Genomic DNA, 22,366 nt, shown 5'->3' with positions numbered 1-22,366 from the left:
GCTGTCTGTCAATCACTTCAAAGGCGACAAGCAACATCCCTTGTGACGAGTTGGAAATGGGTGTTGCTTGCAGCCTTTGAAGGGAATGGGAGCGAGCATGTGACCTGACGTCAGAATCCTAACTCCGAGTGGACACACAGACATCATGCTCAGTGAAGTAGAGAAGGCCGAATTTCAGGCAGGCTTTTCAAAAAGAAGATGGTAAGTCGAAATGCATGTTACTAAAATCAGCCACGGCCCGTGGAGGGAGTTTCGGTGGGGCGGAGTGGCGGGGTGGGAGAGGGGCAGGGTGGAGGGTGCTAAAATCCGGAGTATGGATAATTGAAGGTAAGTAAACAATTTAATAAATAAAATGAATTTCATAGAGCGCCCTGCATCTCAAAATGTAATGCAGGGCGCGCTAGGTAATTTGTTTTATTTATTAAATAATTTATTAAATGGCAGTAATTCAATATTCACTGGACTCATGAGTCCTAGTTGTCTTTACTAATACAATTGTATTCCACCAAAAAAACTGCCGGGGAATTCTAAGTAATCCAGTGCAGAGAAAGTGTGTGTAAAGAAGGTGCGTGTGTGCGGAAGAATTACCGAGTTTACGGTCAAACGAAGCATTAACAAGGAAACTGGTTGATGGGTACACTTTCCCCGATATTTAGCCGCTAGGTGGCAAACTGAGATTGCCCAAAACACTACGATTGAATCCCTCGGTGCCCCAGAACTGACCAAGCACACCTCCTTCTCCCTACAAAAGAGCCTGATACAAAGATTAAATGCCCTGATGAGAGACCAGGGACAATAGTCCTGGCCTTGAAACGTGTCGGCAGTTGTTTTGGTGGAATACAATTGTATTAGTAAAGACAACTAGGACTCATGAGTCCAGTGAATATTGAATTACTGTAATTTATTTGACAGTATTCCCCATGCACTAGATTTTTCTCATTCATTGATTGTTTATGTATGTATTTGTGTTTTTGGTGTAATGTATTTATTTCTTTGTATGATGTTTGATGTTGGTACAGTTGTTTAAATATTGTTTAGTTCTCTATGTACAAAAGTGTAAACTATTTCAATGTACAGTGTGGTTTTTTCTGTTGTTTAAAGCATAAGTAGTTTTTGATGAAGTACAAAATAATTGGCAATAAATAAAGTTGCCAGGTTTGGATTGAATAAATATTTTTCCATCCCTTGAAAGGCTTTCGCTTGAAGTAAGTGTGGTTTAGGCATTTTTGTATATTTTATATTTAAATAAGGTCCAGCCTCAACCACGTATATAGACCTATCTCCTTAGGGACAGTACGTTAGGACTTGGCATGCAGAGTTGCAGCGTTTTCACAGCATCAATAACTTTTCAGTGGGACCTGACTGATACATAATATTAGCACAAGTAATTTCAGTGTGTATCTTAATGTGTTCTGTTGTGGTGCAGGTTAATTTCTTCCTTCAGCTTCGAGAGCTAAGTGAATAATGCACACTGGATGAACACTGCCACCTTAATCACATAATATTTAGAAATGAATGGCTCCTTCAACTGGGATCGCTGGCCTTACCCTGCCTTCAGGTTCATCGGATCAGGCCCCCAAACTAAGTCAGGAAGCCCTTCCTTCCCACAGCCATTTAGCTTCCAGATCCTGAAGACAAATCATCAGATTTTGTTTACCGTCATTAAAATCTAAGGGAACACAGTCTACAAATCAGCGGCACCTTCACTTGAGTGTACATCTGAGCCCTAATAATGAGCGATAAACTAAGAAGACAGCTGCTGTTCTTGCACGCGAAGCCTGTACACCTGTGTTCGTACCTGCCACCTCAAGAGACTGTCCATGTGTCAGTGCCAGGCTTGTGTAATGTATGCACCTGGTGCTCATGTAAAATGCACCAATGCCCTTGGGCCGAGTTTGCACTTTATAAAACTGCAAAACAATAATCTCAACGCCGGCTGTCTCCTTTGGACTTCAGCTGCGCAATATTTTAGATGCTCAACAATTCCGGAAGAGAATGGGAAGTGGCACCGCCAAGGCATTGCTTCACCTGCTACCTTATTTTTCAAAAGGGCCACCCACACTTATTTGCATTATGTACTGATTCCTCCTGGGTATGTTTTATTTGTCGAATCTCTTTGAAAGCGAAACCAGGAGACAAAAGCATCACACTGCATAGTATACAGAATTGTTTAAAAAACAACAACTGTTAGCTTCTACAATGCTTTACCTGTTGCTCTGTACAATTTGCAGACTCCAGTTAGTGGTCAACATATTTAATGCAGTAACATATGGGGCTGTTCTGAAGTTTAAATATTTAAGGACTATATATCAAAACTGCCTCATTAACGACCTTGCTTCTTACCATATTCTTTATGAAAATTTCCTTTAACAGTGCACCATTTTTCACTACTTTTTCTCCAACTTTTCTCAGGGATGGGGGATGAACCTCCAGTAATGTCTAAACAATCTTTAATCAACACTGTACATTTAAAGTGTTGAACCACTGAAGTTGAGTGATTTCAAATTATAGCATGAATGGAGGCATTATTTAATTTAAACCCCTGGAGGGCTTTTCCATTGGCATAACTTTTAGGGACACATTTTCTTTAGGAGTATTTCCAGTTAATTCTTCATCTTCCCCTGCACTTTGCTAAAATGTCTAAAGTGATGTTTGCATTGGCCTTTTCACTATAGAAAATCCTTTTAGTTTTGCCCAACCAGAATTCAATGGATCTCTTTCGCCATCTAATTTTTAAAGCATTTGCAATATACGGTGCTACCAATTGTGTGAGCCTTGATGATTTCATCAAACAATACAGTAAAGAGGCAGAGATGTGTTACAGGCAGAAAACACTTAGAGGGCATGTTTCCATTGGTTGTGTGCTTGGCTTGAGGGTCATTTTGCAAGCTGACCAGTTAGAGGATTGAGTACATTTTTGATATGTTTCTAATGTTTTTTCACATTTGTGGTTTAAAGTGCTATATTTGGATCTCATTTTTGCAGCAAATATGTAATGTAAAAGCCACCATTTGAATTCATTTTTTGCAAACTTTTCTTGCGGAAGAAAACCCCCCGCACTCTCCTTTTGCAGTTCGGGCTCACTCGCTTCCCTCGCTCACTCGTTACACTGGGTTATAATTTGTCACCTCAACACTTTCAAAATCCACCAGCTGCCACTGCTAACCAATATTCTTTGCTCTTACATCCTCTCCTATGCTGATGACACACAGCTCAGCATCTCCCTCTCGAACAAGACACTCAGCATCCTGATCAAATAAATGAGTGCATGACTGAAATCACCCACTGGTTGAGCACCAACAAGACCAAAATCATGAAGATCTGGAAGAGCACTTCATTGTTAGATTCCACCAGGAGGCCAACAATGCTGGATTTGACAACCACTCTCACAATCCATGCAAATAACCTCTGTATCGACAACTAACTTGGCATGACCACCCAAGACAACACTGTCACTGCTTCAGGCTTTCATACCCTGAAGATGGTGAGGAAGATATTCAAATTGTCTGGAGTCAGCACCCGGAAAACTGTTATGCACACCTCATCACATACAAGCTAGACTCCAGAAAAATTCTTGCCTGAAAGCTGAAAGCCATTCAGAACTGCAGCAGCCACCATACACAAATGAGCACAATTCGTACTTCTCACCCACACTTGCAACAATCTACATAACACACATAACTCAACATTCGCATCTGCTTTCATAGACCTTCAAGACATCTCTGCTCATCCTACTTGCACACAACCCACTCATCCCACTCATGCGGAAAACAGGATCCAGTGGTAGAGCAGTCCTAAAGCATGAAATAGCCCACACTACACATACAAACCTCCTCCTCACTGTTTCAATTTCAGAAGAAGCTGAAGACCTGGATTTTGGAATAGTCTCTGTAAGCCATACGTTTAGCTAGACTCAGCATTAGGATGCATCCCGGTTGATAGTGTGTGCTAATAATCTGTATAATGTGGCACAGCAAAATACGATCTCTCCTAGGATTTTCACATTGCACATCTCCTATATCAATGGGTTGTTGAGGGGGTAAGTAACGCCCAAACCTTATCTACAACAGTAATCTGTGAGATTCAAAGTTTCTCACAAGGTAAAAAATGCAACACCCAAACTCTTTTCCAGTGAAAGCACACAGCTTCGGCCCAATCTAATGCTGTACTTAAGCAAAGCAACATGTGGGCGGAGCTTAAACCCCAGGTTCAGCAATACTGCTGAAAGCTCTTTTTCTATTGATCACAGAAGATCTGGCAATGAGGCACAGTCAAGACAGACAACAACAACAAAAGAGTGTTCCTGTTCTGATTTGAATGGAAAGGATGCACAGAGCACAAGGAACCAACAAAGCCCATTTGGTTTGTTAAGAAAGCCCTCACTCACCGACCTGGTCGGTGACTTGCTTCATCATCGGGCCCCACCGGGTGTGACCGAATGCCACCCCGGTGTGCTGCGACGCCAGAGTTACTGCGGAGCTGGTCTTGTGAGGGTGAGAGGGCTATGTGAAAGATTATGTGGATAGTGTGAAGTGGTGAATTAAAATTGCCTTGTATGTATCAAAAATTCTTTTAATTAGAGATCATCAAGGACAAGGTTAAAAAATGTGATGGTGAGTACGGCCAACTAATTGGATGGTCTACTACCACTAACATTAAGTGACAACGTGAATGGTCAACATGAACATGTTTCAGCCGGTGTGGTATAATTAACCTGGCATTCGTCAGGACCTAGAGTGTAAACCTCGGCGGTATGGGCACTCTAAGGCCCACCCAACGAGAGGACTTGAAAGTGAAAAAAGTCTATGAAGTGCAAAAAACGAGGGGGCATCACCACCCGAGGGCAGGACGCACACAGCCTCAAGTCTCTAAATTTTAGAGACAAAAAGTAAAAAGCACTTCACAAGGGATGAAAATCCACCCCATAGACCGCGGGAGAGAGGGGACGGCGCATTTGGCACATCGCCCACGGCGCCTGTCTCCTGTAGGTACATCTAATCAGCCCTCGGAACCGGGTCTAGCACAGTCAAGACATACATAATATTATTGAACCTGCTTCTGAAGAAGCCATTTCAAAACTATTTGAACCCCGGTAATCATCACCCATTATTGAATATAGCCATTAGCCATTTTGGTCTACAGAATAATGATTAAGGGGCTGATTATAATGGCAGACAGGTTTTAGTCTGTCCACCATCGCCTTGGGGAGTAGGTATGCCCGCCAGCAAGACAGTGGTAACACAGGGGGAATTATGATGTGACCACCATATGGTGGTCGCACCTGCCATAGTTAACATTACGGTGGGTGCTGATGGCTGCACCCCCCCACGGCAATGTTAAAAATGCACTTATTACATTTCCCTGCATGAAGGGGGGCACCATAGGTACCCTCCTCACCTCCAAACGACGGGCCCGGTGTGAAGAGGGCACGTAACGAGCCTCCAATTTCCATACCTGCCAGCCTTTCCATGGCAGGTAAAGTGCCAATGAAAGGCTGGCAGCGATGGACCATTGTAATCCTACAGTGGTGTCTGGTACACCACTGATAGTCTATTGGTGGTGGTTCACCACCATCGTAATCAGCCCCAAAGTGTTAGGATATATCTATTCAAAGCTTCAGTTATGCTGCCATCGTTTTTTGTTATACTTGTTATGCAAAATCCCCTAAATTATGTTATTACCCCACATCATGTAAATTCATGTGCAGCACAAAATTATCACCAGTGCACTGAACCACATAAATAAGCAGAATGGGAGTTGCTGCTGTTTGTGGAACTTGAGTTTTTATGCTGTTTGTATTGGCTCTACAAGGATGCACTTAAAGCTAACATATATCCCCAAATACCAATTTTGCTTCATGAGTAATTACCAGTAATTTCCCTGATACACATAATATGAACTTTGCACACCAATAATGCTAAACTGATACACACTTCAAAGAGTAACTGTCATAGGTTCACTGACAGAATATCGACACCTAAAATATCCCCATACCACAATATCGAGTTTTAAATATCGATGTCAAAAATATCGACATCCTTTATTTGTATTGGAAAGTACAAAAATATTGAAAACTATTATATTAAATATATTTTATAATAAAATTAATTTAAAAATATGAATTAGATGTAGTATACCCTTTAACAAATATAATAAATAAACTTAATGAAGAAAAAAGTTAAACACACATACATTAATTAAACACAATTACTAAACCATTCGTTTTAATTTATTTTATAATTTTAAAATTCTATTAACATTTGACAAATATATATACTTACTAAAATAACATAAAATATATTACAAAATATTCTGTTACAAATTAAAACATTAAACTATTGAAAAATCTTTAAACTTAAATGTTCCACTCCAGTTAGAGCAATAGTAGGGAAAGTGTTGGATAGTAGAGGGATAAAATGTACTATTCTCACTCCACTCCGTTCAACAGGAAGGAAAGTGTTGGATAGCGGAGGGGTAACAATTACTATTCCCATTCCAATGAGTGCAACAGTACAGGAGGAGTAAAAATTACTATGCTCACTGCGGTGATTGCAACAGTAGGGAAAGTGTTGGAAAGTGAAGGGTTAAAGTTACTTGCCCCACTCCAGTGAGTGCAACAGTCGGGAAAGTGTTGGATAGCAGAGGGATAAACTTTACTATTTCCACTCCAGTCAGTGTAACAGTAGGGAAAGTGTTGGATAGCGGTGGAGTAAAAATTACTATTCCCCCTCCAATGAGTGCAACAGTACAGGAGGGGGAGAAAATTACTATGCCGACACCGGTGACTGCAACAATTCGAAAAGTGTTGGATGGCGGAGGGCTCAAATTAACTATTCCCATTCCAGTCAGTGCAATAGTATGGAAAGTGTTGGATAGCAGAGGAGTAATAATGACTATGCCCACTCCAAGAAGTGCAGCAGTAGGGATGGAGTTTTGGATAGCGGAGGCGCAAGAATTACAATTCCCACTCCAGTGACTGCAACAGTAGGAAAAGACTTGGATAGAGGAGGGATAAAATGTACTATTCCCAATCTATTGAGCGCAACAGTAGGGAAACTTTTGGATAGTGGAAGGGTAAAAATTACTATTCACACTTCAATGAGTGCAACAGTAGGGAAAGTGTCAGATAGCGGAGGGGTAAAAATTACTATTGCCACTCCAGTGAGCTCCACAGCAGGGAAAGTGTTGGATAGTGGAGAGATACAATTTACTATTCCCACTCCAGTCAGATCAAAATTAAAACCACACAAGATATCAACAAAAACATAAAGAATGTGTTAAAAATGAAAATACAAATATCTTTTGAAAATAAAAAAATAGAAACATATTATACTATTAAATACATATAACAAATATCTACAAATATTATATTAAATAAAATAAAAAAATATTTCTAAACAAATACATATTTTTATTAGCTAAAAACAAAAACATTCATTATTACAGAGATTTTGTTCCTTTAATTCCTACCCTATAACACCACACAATGTACAACCCACATCTAAATTTTGGAAAAATTTCATAAATAATTAACATAATTAATTATTACTCAAATAAATATTATTTAATAAACAAAAATAAATTAGGCTCCCACCCTTTAAACCTATAATCCCCACAACCTACAAAAGTATTTAACATCTAATTATAAAGTAAGTAAAATGTATTTACTCCCCACCCTTTATCCATATAAAACCAAAACCCACAAAACCCACACAATTAAACAATTACCCTAATTAATAATCAATTAAATGATTAATAATAATTAACAACTAATCATTAATTAATAAAACATAATTTACTTCCCATCCTTTACCCCTTTAAACCCCACAACCCACACCTAAAATTAATCACACAATTTCCATATTTAACTTTCAATTAATTGATTAATAATAATTAATTATAAATAATTTGCTTTCCACTCTTTACCTCTATAATTCCCACAACACCCACCTAAAATTAGCTAAGCAATTTCCATAATTAGATTTTCAATTTATTAATTTTCCATTAACTAACAACTAATTAATAATTTATTAAAAATGCATTAATTCCCACCCTTTACCCCTATGAACCCCACAACCCACACCTAAATACTTACTTACACTATAACCACAATTGATTATCAATTAATCAATACATATTAATTAACAACCAATTATTAATAATTAGAAATAAATTACTTCCCACAATTAAAACTATAACATCTCAATTAAATAAATATTAATACATCAGTAATAATCATTAATTTATTATAATTAAATTATGTCCCATCCTATTCTCCAATAAACCCATAACCCACTATGGAGCTAAAAAAACCTTAAATGTAATTAAAATAAAACTAATGATTGCAAAAAATGTTACACATATATTAAAAAATATAAACAATACCTTTACAAAAAATACATCACATACATTTTAAATATATAGTAAACTATATACCACTAAATAAAAAAATCGATATTTTATACAACTATAATTTTTTTAAACCATATTTCTTAACTTAAAATCAAGATTCTTCACCAAGATTTTCTGGCTGACGATATTTCTGTGTCACGATATTTACAACTCAATATTTTTGTAAGTCGACATTTATAACTCGATATTTTTTCTAAATGCACTGTCACACAGGGAGAGCAGAAAGACATTCTTCATTTTGTATTGTGAATGGCATATGCAAAAAGGCCTATCTGTAACTATGTAACCATCTTATATACTAAAACATCCCTTGCCAACTGTGAATCATTACACAAACTCTTGATGAACACCTAAGGGCCAAACAAGCATGAATATATGAAAAAGACATGATTTATTATTATACCAGTTTGTATATATAAGTGATAATTACAAATCTAAAACAATAGTAATTTGGTATTCATAATGACTACCATGTTTCTAATAAATAACATCTTTGAAACTAAACAGTCATACCTTCACGCGGACACACAGAAACACCGCAATATTGATCAATGTGGCAAGTGGTGCCTAGACTTCAATGATCTGCACATTAATACATCAAAAACTTAACTACACAAACACATGTAAAATCAATAGTTATACACCGTTAATCGTGACAGGTATAACAAAAATGTTCTATCTGCAGCTATCAATCAACCCAACTAACTGCCCCAAGTGCAAATGATAGGCATTCACTTTTGGGCCTATCATGTAACGTATCATAATTCACAGTCATCAGCTGTAAGGAAAACATTGATTGCCATCTAATTTTTGCATTGACTGCTGGAGTAAGCCGAATTTCTTCTTCAAGTTAGCAAGAAAGCAGTAACAAGTCCAATAGTTCTGGTTTATATAACTGGCATTACAAGCAATACTGTCTGCTGCTTAAATGATTGTGTTTTATGGCTGTACTCCACTACTGGCAAACTACAGCTGCTGTTCAGGTAAAAATTGTATACACTGTGTATCTGTGCGACATCATAATCATGTCTAATATTCCGTCTCAAAGCATTGTGTTCAACCTTTTCACTTCCCTATTTTATTCTTGCACATTTAACTATGAATTGTAAATTTATATATTAATGGTCTTCACTAACTTTGACAAACAAGATTTACTTTTTACAGTATGGTATTTGGATTGTGGATTTTGTGGCATGTTCATCAAATTCTTGTTGAGGAGCAAATCTATTGCAGTGTTTACATTTTTTGCACAATTCAGGTTGAATTAATTTGAGTCTACGAATGTACAATGTTTCATATCTGCAAGCCTTTGCAGATTGGGGATTACACAGAGTGTGATAATGTGAAATAAATACTCTGCATATGTTTGCCCTCAGCAATAATCACATTTCTGTCTCCTTTTTATGTCACAGTACAATGGTTCACATTGCTTGCCAGCTCTAAGATATAGCAACACATCTTATACATCAAAAACGTGAGCCATAAGTGACATCTTTATACACCACCCTTTTTTGGACATCACCTGAAAAGAGGGGTCAGTGCACAGTGTCAATCACTCCATCACCTGCGGTGTTGGAGATGTATAACTTGAAATCTTGCAGTTTCAGGAGCACAATGGTTGTCATGGAAGCCAAAAAGTAGCAATAGCCATCTCTTAATGCCGCTATATTTCAATGTCAGTTTTCCATATGTTTTTTTAGGAAATGACAGATGATACAAATCTCTACACAAATGTCTACCTTGTTTACACCAAGGATCCAGAGAACCTCAGGGAAATGCTGTTGACCACCAATGTCATCAACTGGAATCAATGCCTCCAGATCAATGGTAAGTGAAGCTGAGCGTGTTGACCTGGAACTGGAGACTGCCCTGGATATATTTAACACAAATATGTTTTAAATAGTTCCCTTGAAAACTGATGCCCATCCATAAGAGGAATGACCTACTGAACATAGCTATCTTGTACATTACCCATAAACTGGTCTCATTATTACATCCTGGGCAAATATTTTATTTTGTAGATCCACCTTTTTCTTCAATATTACATATGAGGGCACCTTCCAGTATGTGAGTTCAGCAATCCAGCTGCACAAGAAAACAACATTTTGTTTTGGTTTATTAGACTAAACGTTTGTTCCATGCATAAGAATGTAGTCCACGCACAGGGTACACATGACCTCTAACTTGCATATTAGGGGGTTATTAGGATGGCGGTCCTTCCGCCATCACACAGGCTATTCCCACCACCAAATTAGGATGGCGGTGGGAATCCCAATCTGTCCACGGCAGAAGAAAAGTCTGTCTGCCACGGTTCCAAAAGTGGTCCTTTTCCGCCCGCCTGGCAGAACCAAAACACAGGCCAGCATTATTGGGATATCCCTTCCTGCATGTCTTTTCGCTTCGGTCAGCCCACCGCAAAAACTCAGGCAGAGGCTGGATTTGGGGGCCTGTGTTAGGGGGGTGCACTGGGGGCCTTTCCCTGCACAGCATGGCAGGCACCGCGTGATGCCTGACACGAAGTGCAGTGAAATGCACAGCATTTTAGCATTGCATACGGTGCCGCAGCCAGCAGCACCATCCGCAATGTTGAATGCCCTGGATGCACTCACCAGTATGGTAGGGCAATTCTTATTACAGTGGTGGGACAGCCACACATCTGGTGGGTGCTCCCAACACCGCAACGATGACGGACGGACTGATGTCTGCCCGACATCCTAATGACCCCCTTAGTTACCTTTAGCATTGTCACTAGCACGGGGACAGGAATATTTCTCAGTTCATGCTTAAAAACTCACTTTTAATAAATATATTTCTAAAGCATGAGGTGGTAGGGCACTGCCATTTACAGACAACAAGTTTTCCATTGAAATGGTCAAACATGTCCCCACTAACAAGCAGTTTTACTTATAAATCTATATAGTGTTTAAACAATAATCTGTGGAAATTTGGTTTCAGCAAAACATGTTTTTCATTTGCACATCACTAAGTAAAGTGTTCTGATTTGTTTTCATCCTATTGAAATATTTTTGCTTATCACACAGAATTACAGAACAAGGGATTTTATAACTACTGAAATTAATTTAGAAATGTTTCTACAGCGTACTTTTTAGCAATTTAAATGTGTGTTAGAATAAAACAGGACATCCTACATACTTTAATGTCACACTTTTTGTGCAGCTCAGTTTGTCAGACAGAATGCTTTACAAAATCCTCAAACTATGGAGTCAGAGAAAGAAAAGTAGTTGTAGATGTGATCCTAATTTTGACCTCAGTGTCTGAACATAGAGTAAATGTGACAAGGTAAAAGCAAGATTTAAAGGCATCGTTTATGTGCCTTCACTTTGTGAGTGAACAGATAACCTGTTTGTCAGCTTACCAACAAGGGTGAGTAGGCTCTAAATATAGCTTGCCCTGATACACTGAGGCATTCCATCTTTCTTTAGTATTTTTAAACAAGGGGGAGTTGGGCCCATAGACAGCAGCCAGACTAGGCCTCTTATAAAGTAGCATCAAATGCAGTGTATGGGTGCTTTAATTGAATTGTACCATTTAACAGTAGAACCCCACTTGCAATTATAGTGGTCTTAGTGATTTATTTCACACTCATTTTTTCTTTTTTAGAAGCAATTATAAACATTTATAGCATGTCCTTCTCAGAAGGACAACCCTTTTTGGTTATTTACATATATACATTTCACAATACTGATAAAACAAACAAAATATTAACATTCATTTTTTTTTATTTATATTTTCACAGCGAGAGCACACACACAAAAAAAATATTCCATTACAATTGATAAAACATAAATAACCATATAAAAGAGCCTTTTGCAAGAACACATACAAAATAAATAGGTAAAGCAACACAGTTCATCATAATACATTACAATAACATTACATGAGCAAGGAAAGGGAAAAAAGAAATAAAAAGGATACATCCTTTCAATCATTAACTAATCAATTCATTCATATCAACAGATATTAAGCCGCATAATATTTATGAAAGGCTCCCCAAAAATTAACAGTAAAATAATTATCAATACACAAAAAGTATTTTTAATATGTAATTAATTACAATTACATTACTTCCCACCCTATTCCCCTAGAAACCCACATCCCACTGCAGGAAATACATTAATACAATTATCATAATTATCAAATATTTAATTAATACAAAATAATTACCAATTAATACAAATTAATTGCCAATTAATAGAAATTAATTACCAATTAAAAATTAATTAACAATACATTTAAAATCAATACCAATAAATGAAAAAAATTATTTACTTAATTACAATTAAATTACTTCCCACCCTATTCCCCTATAAACCCACAACCCGCTACAGAAAATAAATTTAGAAAATTTACATAATTAACAATTAATCAATTAATACAAATTAATTGGCAATTAATAAAAATTAATTACCAATTAAAAAATAACAATAAATTCAAAATGAATACCAATAAATAAATAAAAATATTTAATTAATTACAATTAAATTACTTCCCACCCTATTCCCCTATAAACCCACAACCCGCTACAGAATTAAATTACGCAAAAATTAAATAACATAAAATTCATTACTTAAAATACATTAAACATACATTACAAAAATTAATATACACTTTTCACACATATACTAACATACAAAACACTTTAAAAATATTGATATTATTAAAAAATCGATATATTTAATGCCTATATTGTATACTTCGATGTTTTGACTTCTATATTTTGAAAATCGATATTACTTACCTTAAATTCGATATTTTTAACCACTATATTGTGTCCATTCGATATTTTGTCCATTCTATATTTTTACTTCGATATTATGCCCATTCTATATTTTGAAATCGATATTATGACTGTTTACCCCACCAGTTCAGTCATAGTTGCTCTAATCTGTATCCCTAAATACGTAACTTCTTTTACAACCCTATCATCTTGCCACACTAAGATATCGGAACATAAAATCTGTGTCTTTGATTCATTAAGTTTATAGCCCATTACCCTCCCAAACACTTTAGCCAGCCGCTCTATTTCTTTAATGGCAAGTGCAAGATTAACTGTAGCTACCGCAATATCATCCACATATGCGAACACAGAAAAACGATAATCAAAAACTCAGAACAGTGGAATAAGTACACTCTGAGATAATTGTTCGATAAAAGGGTTAATATACAAGGCAAATAAAAGAGGGGAACAAGGGCAACCCTGTTGGGTTCCCCGAGTTATACTCAAAAAGTCAGAAAGCAATCCCATAGCAGATATCTTAGCCTTAGGGGCTACATATAGCGACTGTAGGGCAACAATACATTTCTGTCCAAACCCCATTTTATCCATAAGGCGCCACATAGAGTCCCAGTGAACACAGTTGAGCGCTTTCTCAGCGTCTAATAAAATGAGCGCTAACTCCATTTTTTCTACTCCTGCAATATCAAATAAGGTTTTCACTTTATTTACATGGTCCACTGTGCCTCTTTTGGGTATAAAACGTGTTGATGTTGGGACACTAGTGGCGTTATGACTTTAGACAGTCGGATGGCCAGAATCTTGGAGTAAATTTTATTATCGGTATTTAGTAATGATATTGGGCGATAAGATCCAACCAAATCTGGGGCTTTGCCCTTTTTACAAAATACCGCAATCGTGGCATCCGACCATGATTTAGGAGGATAACCCACCTGTACCACCTTAATTAATTTAAGCAACTCATCCTTAATAATATTGAAGAACTGCTTATAGACCTCCCCAGGAATTCTATCTGGCCCTGCAGCCTTACCTAAAGCCAAGCTTTTCACTGCGCTTTCCAGTTCCATCATAGTGATCGGGATTCCAATTCTTCTAATTTGGAGGTGTTTAATTGTTTCAACCCCTCTACAAACACTCCTATCCAGTCCCCTTCCCCCTCTACGCCACTCTGCTGTGTATATAACTCAGAGTAAAACTGCTGAAAGAGTTTAAGAATCTGGTGAGGATTAGAATGCGGTACCCCGTTCGCATCTCTCAATGCCTGAATATTTCTGGCCGACTCCTTCATCCGCAATCGTACCGCAAGCTGTTTCCCAATTGTTTCCCCAAATTCATGGCTTTGCATCTTAGATATTAAATATCTTCTGGTATTCTCTGTGCTCCAGAAACCCAGCACATTAGCCCGCTCCTTTGCGACCTTGTTCTCTAGCTCTAATATATCATCCATGCGTGTAGCAATCCCCTTGGTCAGAGAAGTTTCAGCCTCGATCAACCACTCATAACACATTGCCAATTATTTTTTAAGTTTCTTTTGCTGCCATGAACTAAAGCTAATACATTCACCTCAAAAACAAGCTTTAAAAGTGTCCCAAACTATACTAACAGTAGCCGTCCCATCATTATTCCCCAAAAAATCTGAATCCAACTATCCATATGCTCCTTAAATTCCGTATTTAGACCTAATTTTCGATCATATGTAAAGTTTAGGCATTTAGGTCTATTAAGACAACCCACTAATTCAAGCGCAATCTGAGCGTGGTTCAAGGTGATCCTTGGGAAAACCCATATTGTAGCCCCACCCAATAAAGAAACAGGTGCAAAAAAATAATCAAGTCTTACCAACTTTTTGTGGGGATACGAATAAAAAGTAAAACCGCTATCATGACTTCTCATACTACCCCACACATTCACTAATCCTTGGTCCTTAGCTAAATTATAAAGTGCCATAAAAACTTTAGGTTTCTGCCCCCTATATTTATCAAAGCCATCCTGAGTGCTTGATTCGTCAGATTTATATTGATGTCTCTGCATACCACCACCGGTTGCGGCCAAGTAGCCAATTCAGTATTTATTTCATTTAAAACCCCCACGTCATCCACATTAGATCCGTATACCGTACAAAGCGTAACCCTTCGCCCTTCAAAATTACACTCTGCTATAGCCCACCACCCATTCTTATCCATTAGTTTCCGGTCTACCTTGACAAAATTTCATCTAGCAAGGATGGCTACCCCCCCTCCACCCCCGTATCATACTGTTGTACATGGCATGTTGCAACAATTAAAGAAAATCTCAATTCCTTTAATACACCCCTCTTAAACCACCGAATATGAGTTTCCTGAAAGCACACTAAATCTGGCCGGATGTGTCTTAATTCTGCTGCTACCTTTTGTCGTTTTAACACATTATTATATAGCCCAGAGACATTCATTGAACAAATTCTAACTCCTGTATTTAACATTTTAAATCAAAAGACCATAACACAGATAAGCCTGTCCTCTCAAAATCAGATCTGTTACTTAACTCCCAAAAGCCGAACTGTCCTTTGCAATAAGTACATAATTCTAGTGTTAGTCACTGTGAAATGTTTTTTCCCCTTTTTTAGCACCCCCTAAGTGCAACACACCTCCCCCTATCCCAACTACCCCTACCCCCTGAAACCCACCCCCTTACCCTTTACAAACCCCCACCCTTCCATCACTAAGGCTTTAGGACCGCTGGTTCTTTAGATGCAAGCTTTACCTAAGCCTCCTCATTCACCTGTCGAGCCCTGCTTACCCAACTCAAAAAATACTTTAGGATATACATTGAGAGAGAAAAACAAAAGGGGCAGTGAGCCATACTTATACCCCAGAAGAAAGAATGTACAAAAAACTAAATTACGTTATCTTAAATCTTTTATCCTCAACAAATTTCAGGTTTCGTCTTTATCCACTCACTAACTGACAATAATAAACGTACAAATTCAGTAGCTGAATCGATATTCGTAAAAAACGTTGTTTGATCCTTGATTACTATTTTCAATTTAGCCGGGAACATTAAAAAAGCTGATGCCCCCTTTGACTGACACTCCAGAATTAGTTGGTGAAATTGTCATCGCAATTCTACTGACTTCCGACACAAGTCCGGGCGGACAAAAAAATTCAACCTCCCCAGCCTTCCCCTTCTTATCTGGCCTGGCTAGTTTGAAGACTTCATCACACGCCAGAAAGCTGTTAAATTCAATTAATATTGCCCTGGGTCTGCTTTCTTGAACTTGTCCAGGCTTTAACCAAATATTAAAGGGGAATGTATGAGCCCTTTCGATTTCACGTTCCCAGTCCCACCGGTTTAAACCAGGAAAAGCTACCTTAAACAAATCAACCACAAAACCCCTTGGTTCTTGCCCCTTTCCCCTCCGGAATTTGAAGCAGCCTCAAGTTATTGCGTCTAGCACGATTCTCAATGTCAGCAAGTTTCCAAATCATGTCTTCTTTTATCAAGAGGTTCTGTTCCACTACTGCCTTGTGCTGTACAAAGTCATTTTCCAAGTTTGAAACCTTGGTTCAACTTCATTAACTCTGACCACAAAGTCTCCATGTGATTTCACCAGCTGTCTCACAGAATTTTGTAATTTACGGCAAATGTTCTGTACCCTTAAACTCTTGTCCTTGGTTTCCTCTCGATGTTGCATAATAGATTTATATATTAACGACAAAGACACCTCTGCCCCCTCAGCATCATCCAAGGGATTTTTTGCGGTAGTAGCATTTTCATTATCGTGAATTCCCGGTTTCAGACCTAAATCCAATTTCCTAACAGTTTATAACTGGCCTTCCACCATTACTTCAGGATCCTCAGCAATTGAACTACCACCATTGCTGCAGTCCACCACTGAGACCTGTGCCGAGTACTGCTCAGCCAAATCTTCGCCTGAGGAACCGGAGTGTTCTGACAATGAGTGAAAATCACCACACTCCTCAGTTCTAGCGTCAAAACCTCCAACACCCCCCACATTGTCAGCAGCTACCTCCCTTTGCAAACCAAAGCTGCTAACGGTACCTGGCACAGAAAATTCAGCCCCCTCTCACAAAATTGAAACCTCTCCATCTTTATTTTTCCTCTTCTCCCTTTCTTTCTGCCTCGCCGCAGTAGCAGTGAAAAGCACTGGAATTTTCTTACCGCCTTCAACTTCAATAGCTTTCCCCTTCTCCACGCGAGCAGTCCCCTGATTTTGGGCGCTGTCTCCCTATTTTTGTGACTTATTAGTAGCTGCGTTAATAGCTGCGTTGCCTTCGGCCCCCTGCATCGCATTTCCCTTCTCAGCAGCCTCTACGGGGACTTCAGCAGCGCCCTCTTCAGCTCCTTTTTAACTTCGTGAGCCCTTTGGCGGCATCGTTAAGGCTAAATACCGCTGAAGCTCACTCTGCTCGTCAGCCCAAAAAAGTTGCGCCCTCCTCGGCTGCTTGGTGGCGTCATCCTTACTCCTTGCTCCTCGCTCCTTGCACCGCACTCCAGAGCAATCGAGCCTCAGCTGTGCCCGGTCAAAATTACTGCGCTGTGATACAATGTATCAGCGTCCTCCTCAAGCTACAAGCTGACACAACGCCGCCTCCCATTTAGCAATCACTCAGGACGCCCAATACCACGACTCCACTCCACTCCACTCAATGGATGCCGGAAAACGAAAAATTAGCACTTCCTTCAACTTTCTCCGAGTTTCAAATCACCGTATCCAGCTTTCCTTTCTTCGTCTTCTCGAGCTCACCGCACCCCCTTGTTCACTCTCCGGAGCTCAACTCGCCAGGATCCCGCAAGAGAGGTAAAACTCAAGCGTCCTGCACGGGCGCCATCTTGCCTCCTCTCCCAAAATATTAACATACAAATGCAAAAAACACAATAATTGTGAAATAGATCAGTCCTTCAATCTCTAATTAGAACACATGGCAGAGGTTTTTTTCTAAAAATCAATCAAATTCTACATCCTGCCAGTGAAAGCTAGTTGGGATTGTGTAGTAGAACAACAGGCCAATTGTCTTGTTTGCTGAATACTAATAGTCTTTTAGGCACCACCCCCATTATAGGGATTACAGTCAGATAGACATTTCCGACGTTGGTTTGTCCCTCCGCCTGCTGCAGTCTGACCAACCCCATCAGAAAGCTATACTGGAAGTTGGTGGGACAGCCACTGATGGCCTGTTGGTGGCGGTACCACCAACATCATAATCAGGTTAGTGCCTCTTTATTTACCATTGTAAAAACGATATTGTACCTTGCCAGTACAACACGACTTCAGTGTGTGTGGGTATAAGAGTCTGTTAATCATTATGTAGGGCTTCATGACATAGGCATGCTGTCTCTAGTAGGTAAGGTTTTGCAACTTTTTCCAAGTAGGGACCCTTCCTTCTAGTCAGGGTAAGTGGTATACACTTCTAAAATAACCCCTTCCCACCCCCTTGGTAGCTTGTCATGAGCAGACAGGCTAATCTCAGAGGCAGTGTGTAAAGCATTTGTGAACACATACAGTAATACGGTGAAAACACTACAAATGGACACCTCACCAGTTTAGGGAAAAAAGTAATTTTATCTAAACCAAACAAGATCAAAACAACATATATCCAGAATACAGTAATCAAAATATGACTTTTAATAGGTAAAAATTGTTATGTTCAAAGCAAATTGCAGATGCAACACTTTTCACACAAAGTACCTTGGATGTGTTGTCCACACAAATAAAAACTGTGCAGGGAAGGTAATGAGTCAGTTCCTTATGCCCAAGGAAGGTGATGCATTGGTTACTTACTTCTGGCGATGTGATGCGTTGGTTTGTTACTGCAACCCTGGTGTTCTTGTAGGCATGGCGCCCAGAATTGATGCTTGAGGATCGGGGATGCATCTGTTCTGGAAGCTTTGATGACACTACATTGCTCTCTGCAGCCGCGGTCCCACAATGTGTTGGTTCTTGCAGTTGCACAGCAGGACCTGCATCAGAATCAGTGTCATGATCTCAGACTTCAGGGATCAGTGCATTGGACGTGTGGCAATTTCTCAAGCCTATGCGGGCGCTGCATTGATTTCTTCGATGATGCCTCGGAAATAGATGTGGATGCATGGCGCTTCTCAAAGATGCATTACTTTTCCAGCTCTCAGCGGCAAACAGCCTTCAGAGGTCCAAAATAGAACAGGCACCTCTTAGCATGTCAGAACTCCCAGCAAGGAAGTTCAGGGGAGCTGTTGGTGAAGTTCTTGTGTCCCTGAGACTTCAGAATGGGAGGCACGCTCGATTTCAAGCCCTTGGAGATCTTCCTCAAGCAGGGGACATAGCAAAATCCTTGTCCTTGCCTTGGCTAAGCATGGGCGGAAAATCCGTTCCGCTCGCGGATTTTGCGGATTTTCGGTAAATTCGCGATCCACGAACGCTCGCAAATTTACCGAAAATCCACAAATTCGCACGCAGCGGATTTTTTTTTCTTGGTGATACAATTTTGCGGCGTGCGGCGTAAGTTCGCAATTGCGAACATGTAGGTGCGGCGGGCAGCAACAATCTCGCACTCGCGAAATTACAAAATTTGCCATTCTGCACAAAAGTACAAATTCATCATTAGTAACCATTCCCTGTAGTGCTTCCTGACTGGGGCCCCTCCAGAGTTCAGTTGCTAGTTGGAACAATTGTATGACCCTGCTCTGACCCTCACAGCCGGATCATAGAATAGCTACACGTAGGCCACAAAGGTCCTGGAAAAAAAATTGCACTGCAACAGAAAGCAAATTACAGATAAGGAAGCAGGTGCCAGACTGGAATTTTAAAACAGTGACACATTAATAAATCAACCCCAAATTAATTCATGTCAGTTGAAGCATGGCAGGTGTGCTTGCTTTTTCCCCCCATAATCTACAGTGATGATGATGAACCAGAGGGTGGCATTGATGTGCCAGCGGGTGGCATGGGTGAAACAGAGGGTGGCAGTGTTGAAACAGAGGGTGCTGTGAACCTGTGATGATGAACCAGACGTAGAAACAACATAGTCGCGACCATTGCGTGCCGACAAGTAAGTTCGCAATTGCGAAATGGTACAAAATCATCGCGAACTGGCAAAAACCCTTGCGAACACTATAAAAACAAAAAAACGCTAATTCGCGAGAATTCGCGGATTTTGAGGATTGCGAGTTCACAAATACGCAAATTCACGAACGCCAGATTCGCAAAATTCGCCCATGCTTAGCCTTGGCAGAAACAGCAACTGCAGGCCAACCCAAGACAGCAAACATCAAAGGGGCAATACTCCTCCATAGTTTCTCCAGCTCTTCTCCTTGGCAAAGGATCCTCTTGAGTGAATTTTGAAGTCTTTTCTATCCTTAAGACTTCTAACAGGAGGCAAGCTCTACTTCAAGCCCTTGGAGAAATCTCAAACAGCAGGATGGTGAATGCATAGCCAATCCTTTCCCTGCCCTAGACAGAGGTAATCACTGCAGGCCAACCCCAACAGCCCACAGCACAGGGACAGTACTCCTCCTCCAGCTTTCCCGGTTCTTTTTTTCTGGCAGGTTCCTTTTTGCAGCAGTAATCTAAAGTTCAGGGACCTGCCCCCCACTTTTTATAGCACCAATTCCTTTGTTCTCCGGTGGCAGAGTAGCTCTTTGCCCACCCAAAACCAATGCTGCCCTCTCTGGTGCAGCTACCTGGCAGGAGGTGGAGACCGCCCAGCCCTGACTCCTCCCCCTACTCTAAATGCAGTCCAGGTGTTTTCAGCCCAGCCCTGACTCATCCATGAAAGGCAAGTCACACTTCAACCCCTGTGGTCGTCTGAGAGAATGCACATCCCCGGCCCCTGTCATATGAAAGTCAGATAGTCAATCTGCAAACCAGCAGAGGCACACAGGATGACTAAGCAAGAAGATACTCACTTTCTAAAAGTGCCATTTTCAAACACACAATATAAAAATCATCTTTACCAAAAGATGCATTGTTATATTCTGAGTTCAGGCAAATTTTACTCCAACTTTCCATCTTGTCCCAATGGAAAGATATATTTATAGAATGTTAAAAATAAACTCCCATTCTAACCAATGGGACAGATAGCCTTTCAATACTGAAAAATGCAATTGGGAGCATTTCACTATCAAGATATGTCACACTCATCAGGGCATGTTCTACCTTCCACATACACAGCTCCCTGCCAATAGGGGTACCGTAGGTCGACCTTAGGGGTGACTCACATGTAAGAAAAGGGAAGGTTAGGGCCTGACAAGTGGGTGCACTTGACAGGTCGTCATGGCAGTACCAAACTGCCATGACAAATGTGGAGGGAGGTCTGAGTTACATTTACAGGCTGCTCATGTGGTTGGCACAATTAGTGCTGCAGGCCCATTAGAGGCGTTTGATTTACAGACCCTTGGCACACGCAGTGCACTGTACTAGGGACTTACTAGTAAATCAATTATGCAAATCTAGGAATCGGCAATCCATCATAACAAATTATAGTTAGAGCATATGCACTTTAGCACTGATCAGCAGTGTTAAAGTATCAAAGTCATAAACCAACAAAAACAGGTCAGGAACAGAAGGACAAAAAGCAAAAGTTCTGGGGTAAAACCCGGTGAAGAAGCTAGGTCTAACACATGGTTTTAGAGCTTTCAATGCTAGAGTGTTGGAATTTAGGTCAATATCTAGGTGGTCATTTTCTTTAGGAATCACCACTATTTATAATTTGCTCATGTCCAGGTACTGAACAGGCACTTTCTCAATTAGTCTTGACTTTAAGTAAAGCATTACTTTATGATGTCTACAGAAACTGGAGAGAACTATTTTCGTGCACATTGTTTGTTAGAACGGTGTTCTCCTGAATTTACTATTTAGGGCCAGATTTATCGTTCTTTAACACAGCGCAATATAAAAAACCACTTTGCTACGCTGTGCTGCGTGAAAGGGAAAAGGCAGGAATTTGCCATTTTTACAATTATACGGCACATTCCTGTCCTTTTATAGCATTGGTGCACATTTGGCTGTCTAGAGCCAACACAGGCAACCTTGCCTCATGTTGCAAGGGTCCCTGCATTACACATTTACATATTTACATACACACACATATATTTGTCTACAGAAAGGGACACCTTCCTGCACAAAAACAATCCTGAGATACATCCACCTCTTTCTATGGGTGCAGAAGAAGGAAGCGCATGTAGGAAGAGGAAAAAACAAGGAGAAATCAAGATATTTTT

The 22,366-nt window shown here is 39.7% G+C and overlaps 1 protein-coding gene across 1 annotated transcript in view; it reads left to right on the top strand.

Annotated features, from left to right (window-relative positions):
* Nucleotides 1–22,366, top strand: part of LOC147665962 (glycine N-phenylacetyltransferase-like) — a 311,242-nt gene that overhangs the window by 113,095 nt on the left and 175,781 nt on the right. Inside the window, exon 3 of the mRNA XM_086949375.1 lies at nucleotides 10,113–10,239. Within this exon, the coding sequence (XP_086805501.1) occupies nucleotides 10,113–10,239 (127 nt within the window). The remainder of the gene's footprint in view (nucleotides 1–10,112; nucleotides 10,240–22,366) is intronic.

The sequence above is a fragment of the Lissotriton vulgaris genome, unplaced genomic scaffold, assembly GCF_964263255.1.
Source record: "Lissotriton vulgaris unplaced genomic scaffold, aLisVul1.2 SCAFFOLD_1176, whole genome shotgun sequence".
Classification (NCBI taxonomy): Eukaryota; Metazoa; Chordata; class Amphibia; order Caudata; family Salamandridae; genus Lissotriton; species Lissotriton vulgaris.
Note: the sequence above shows the minus strand (reverse complement) of the source record. Positions and strands in the feature narration are given on the sequence as shown.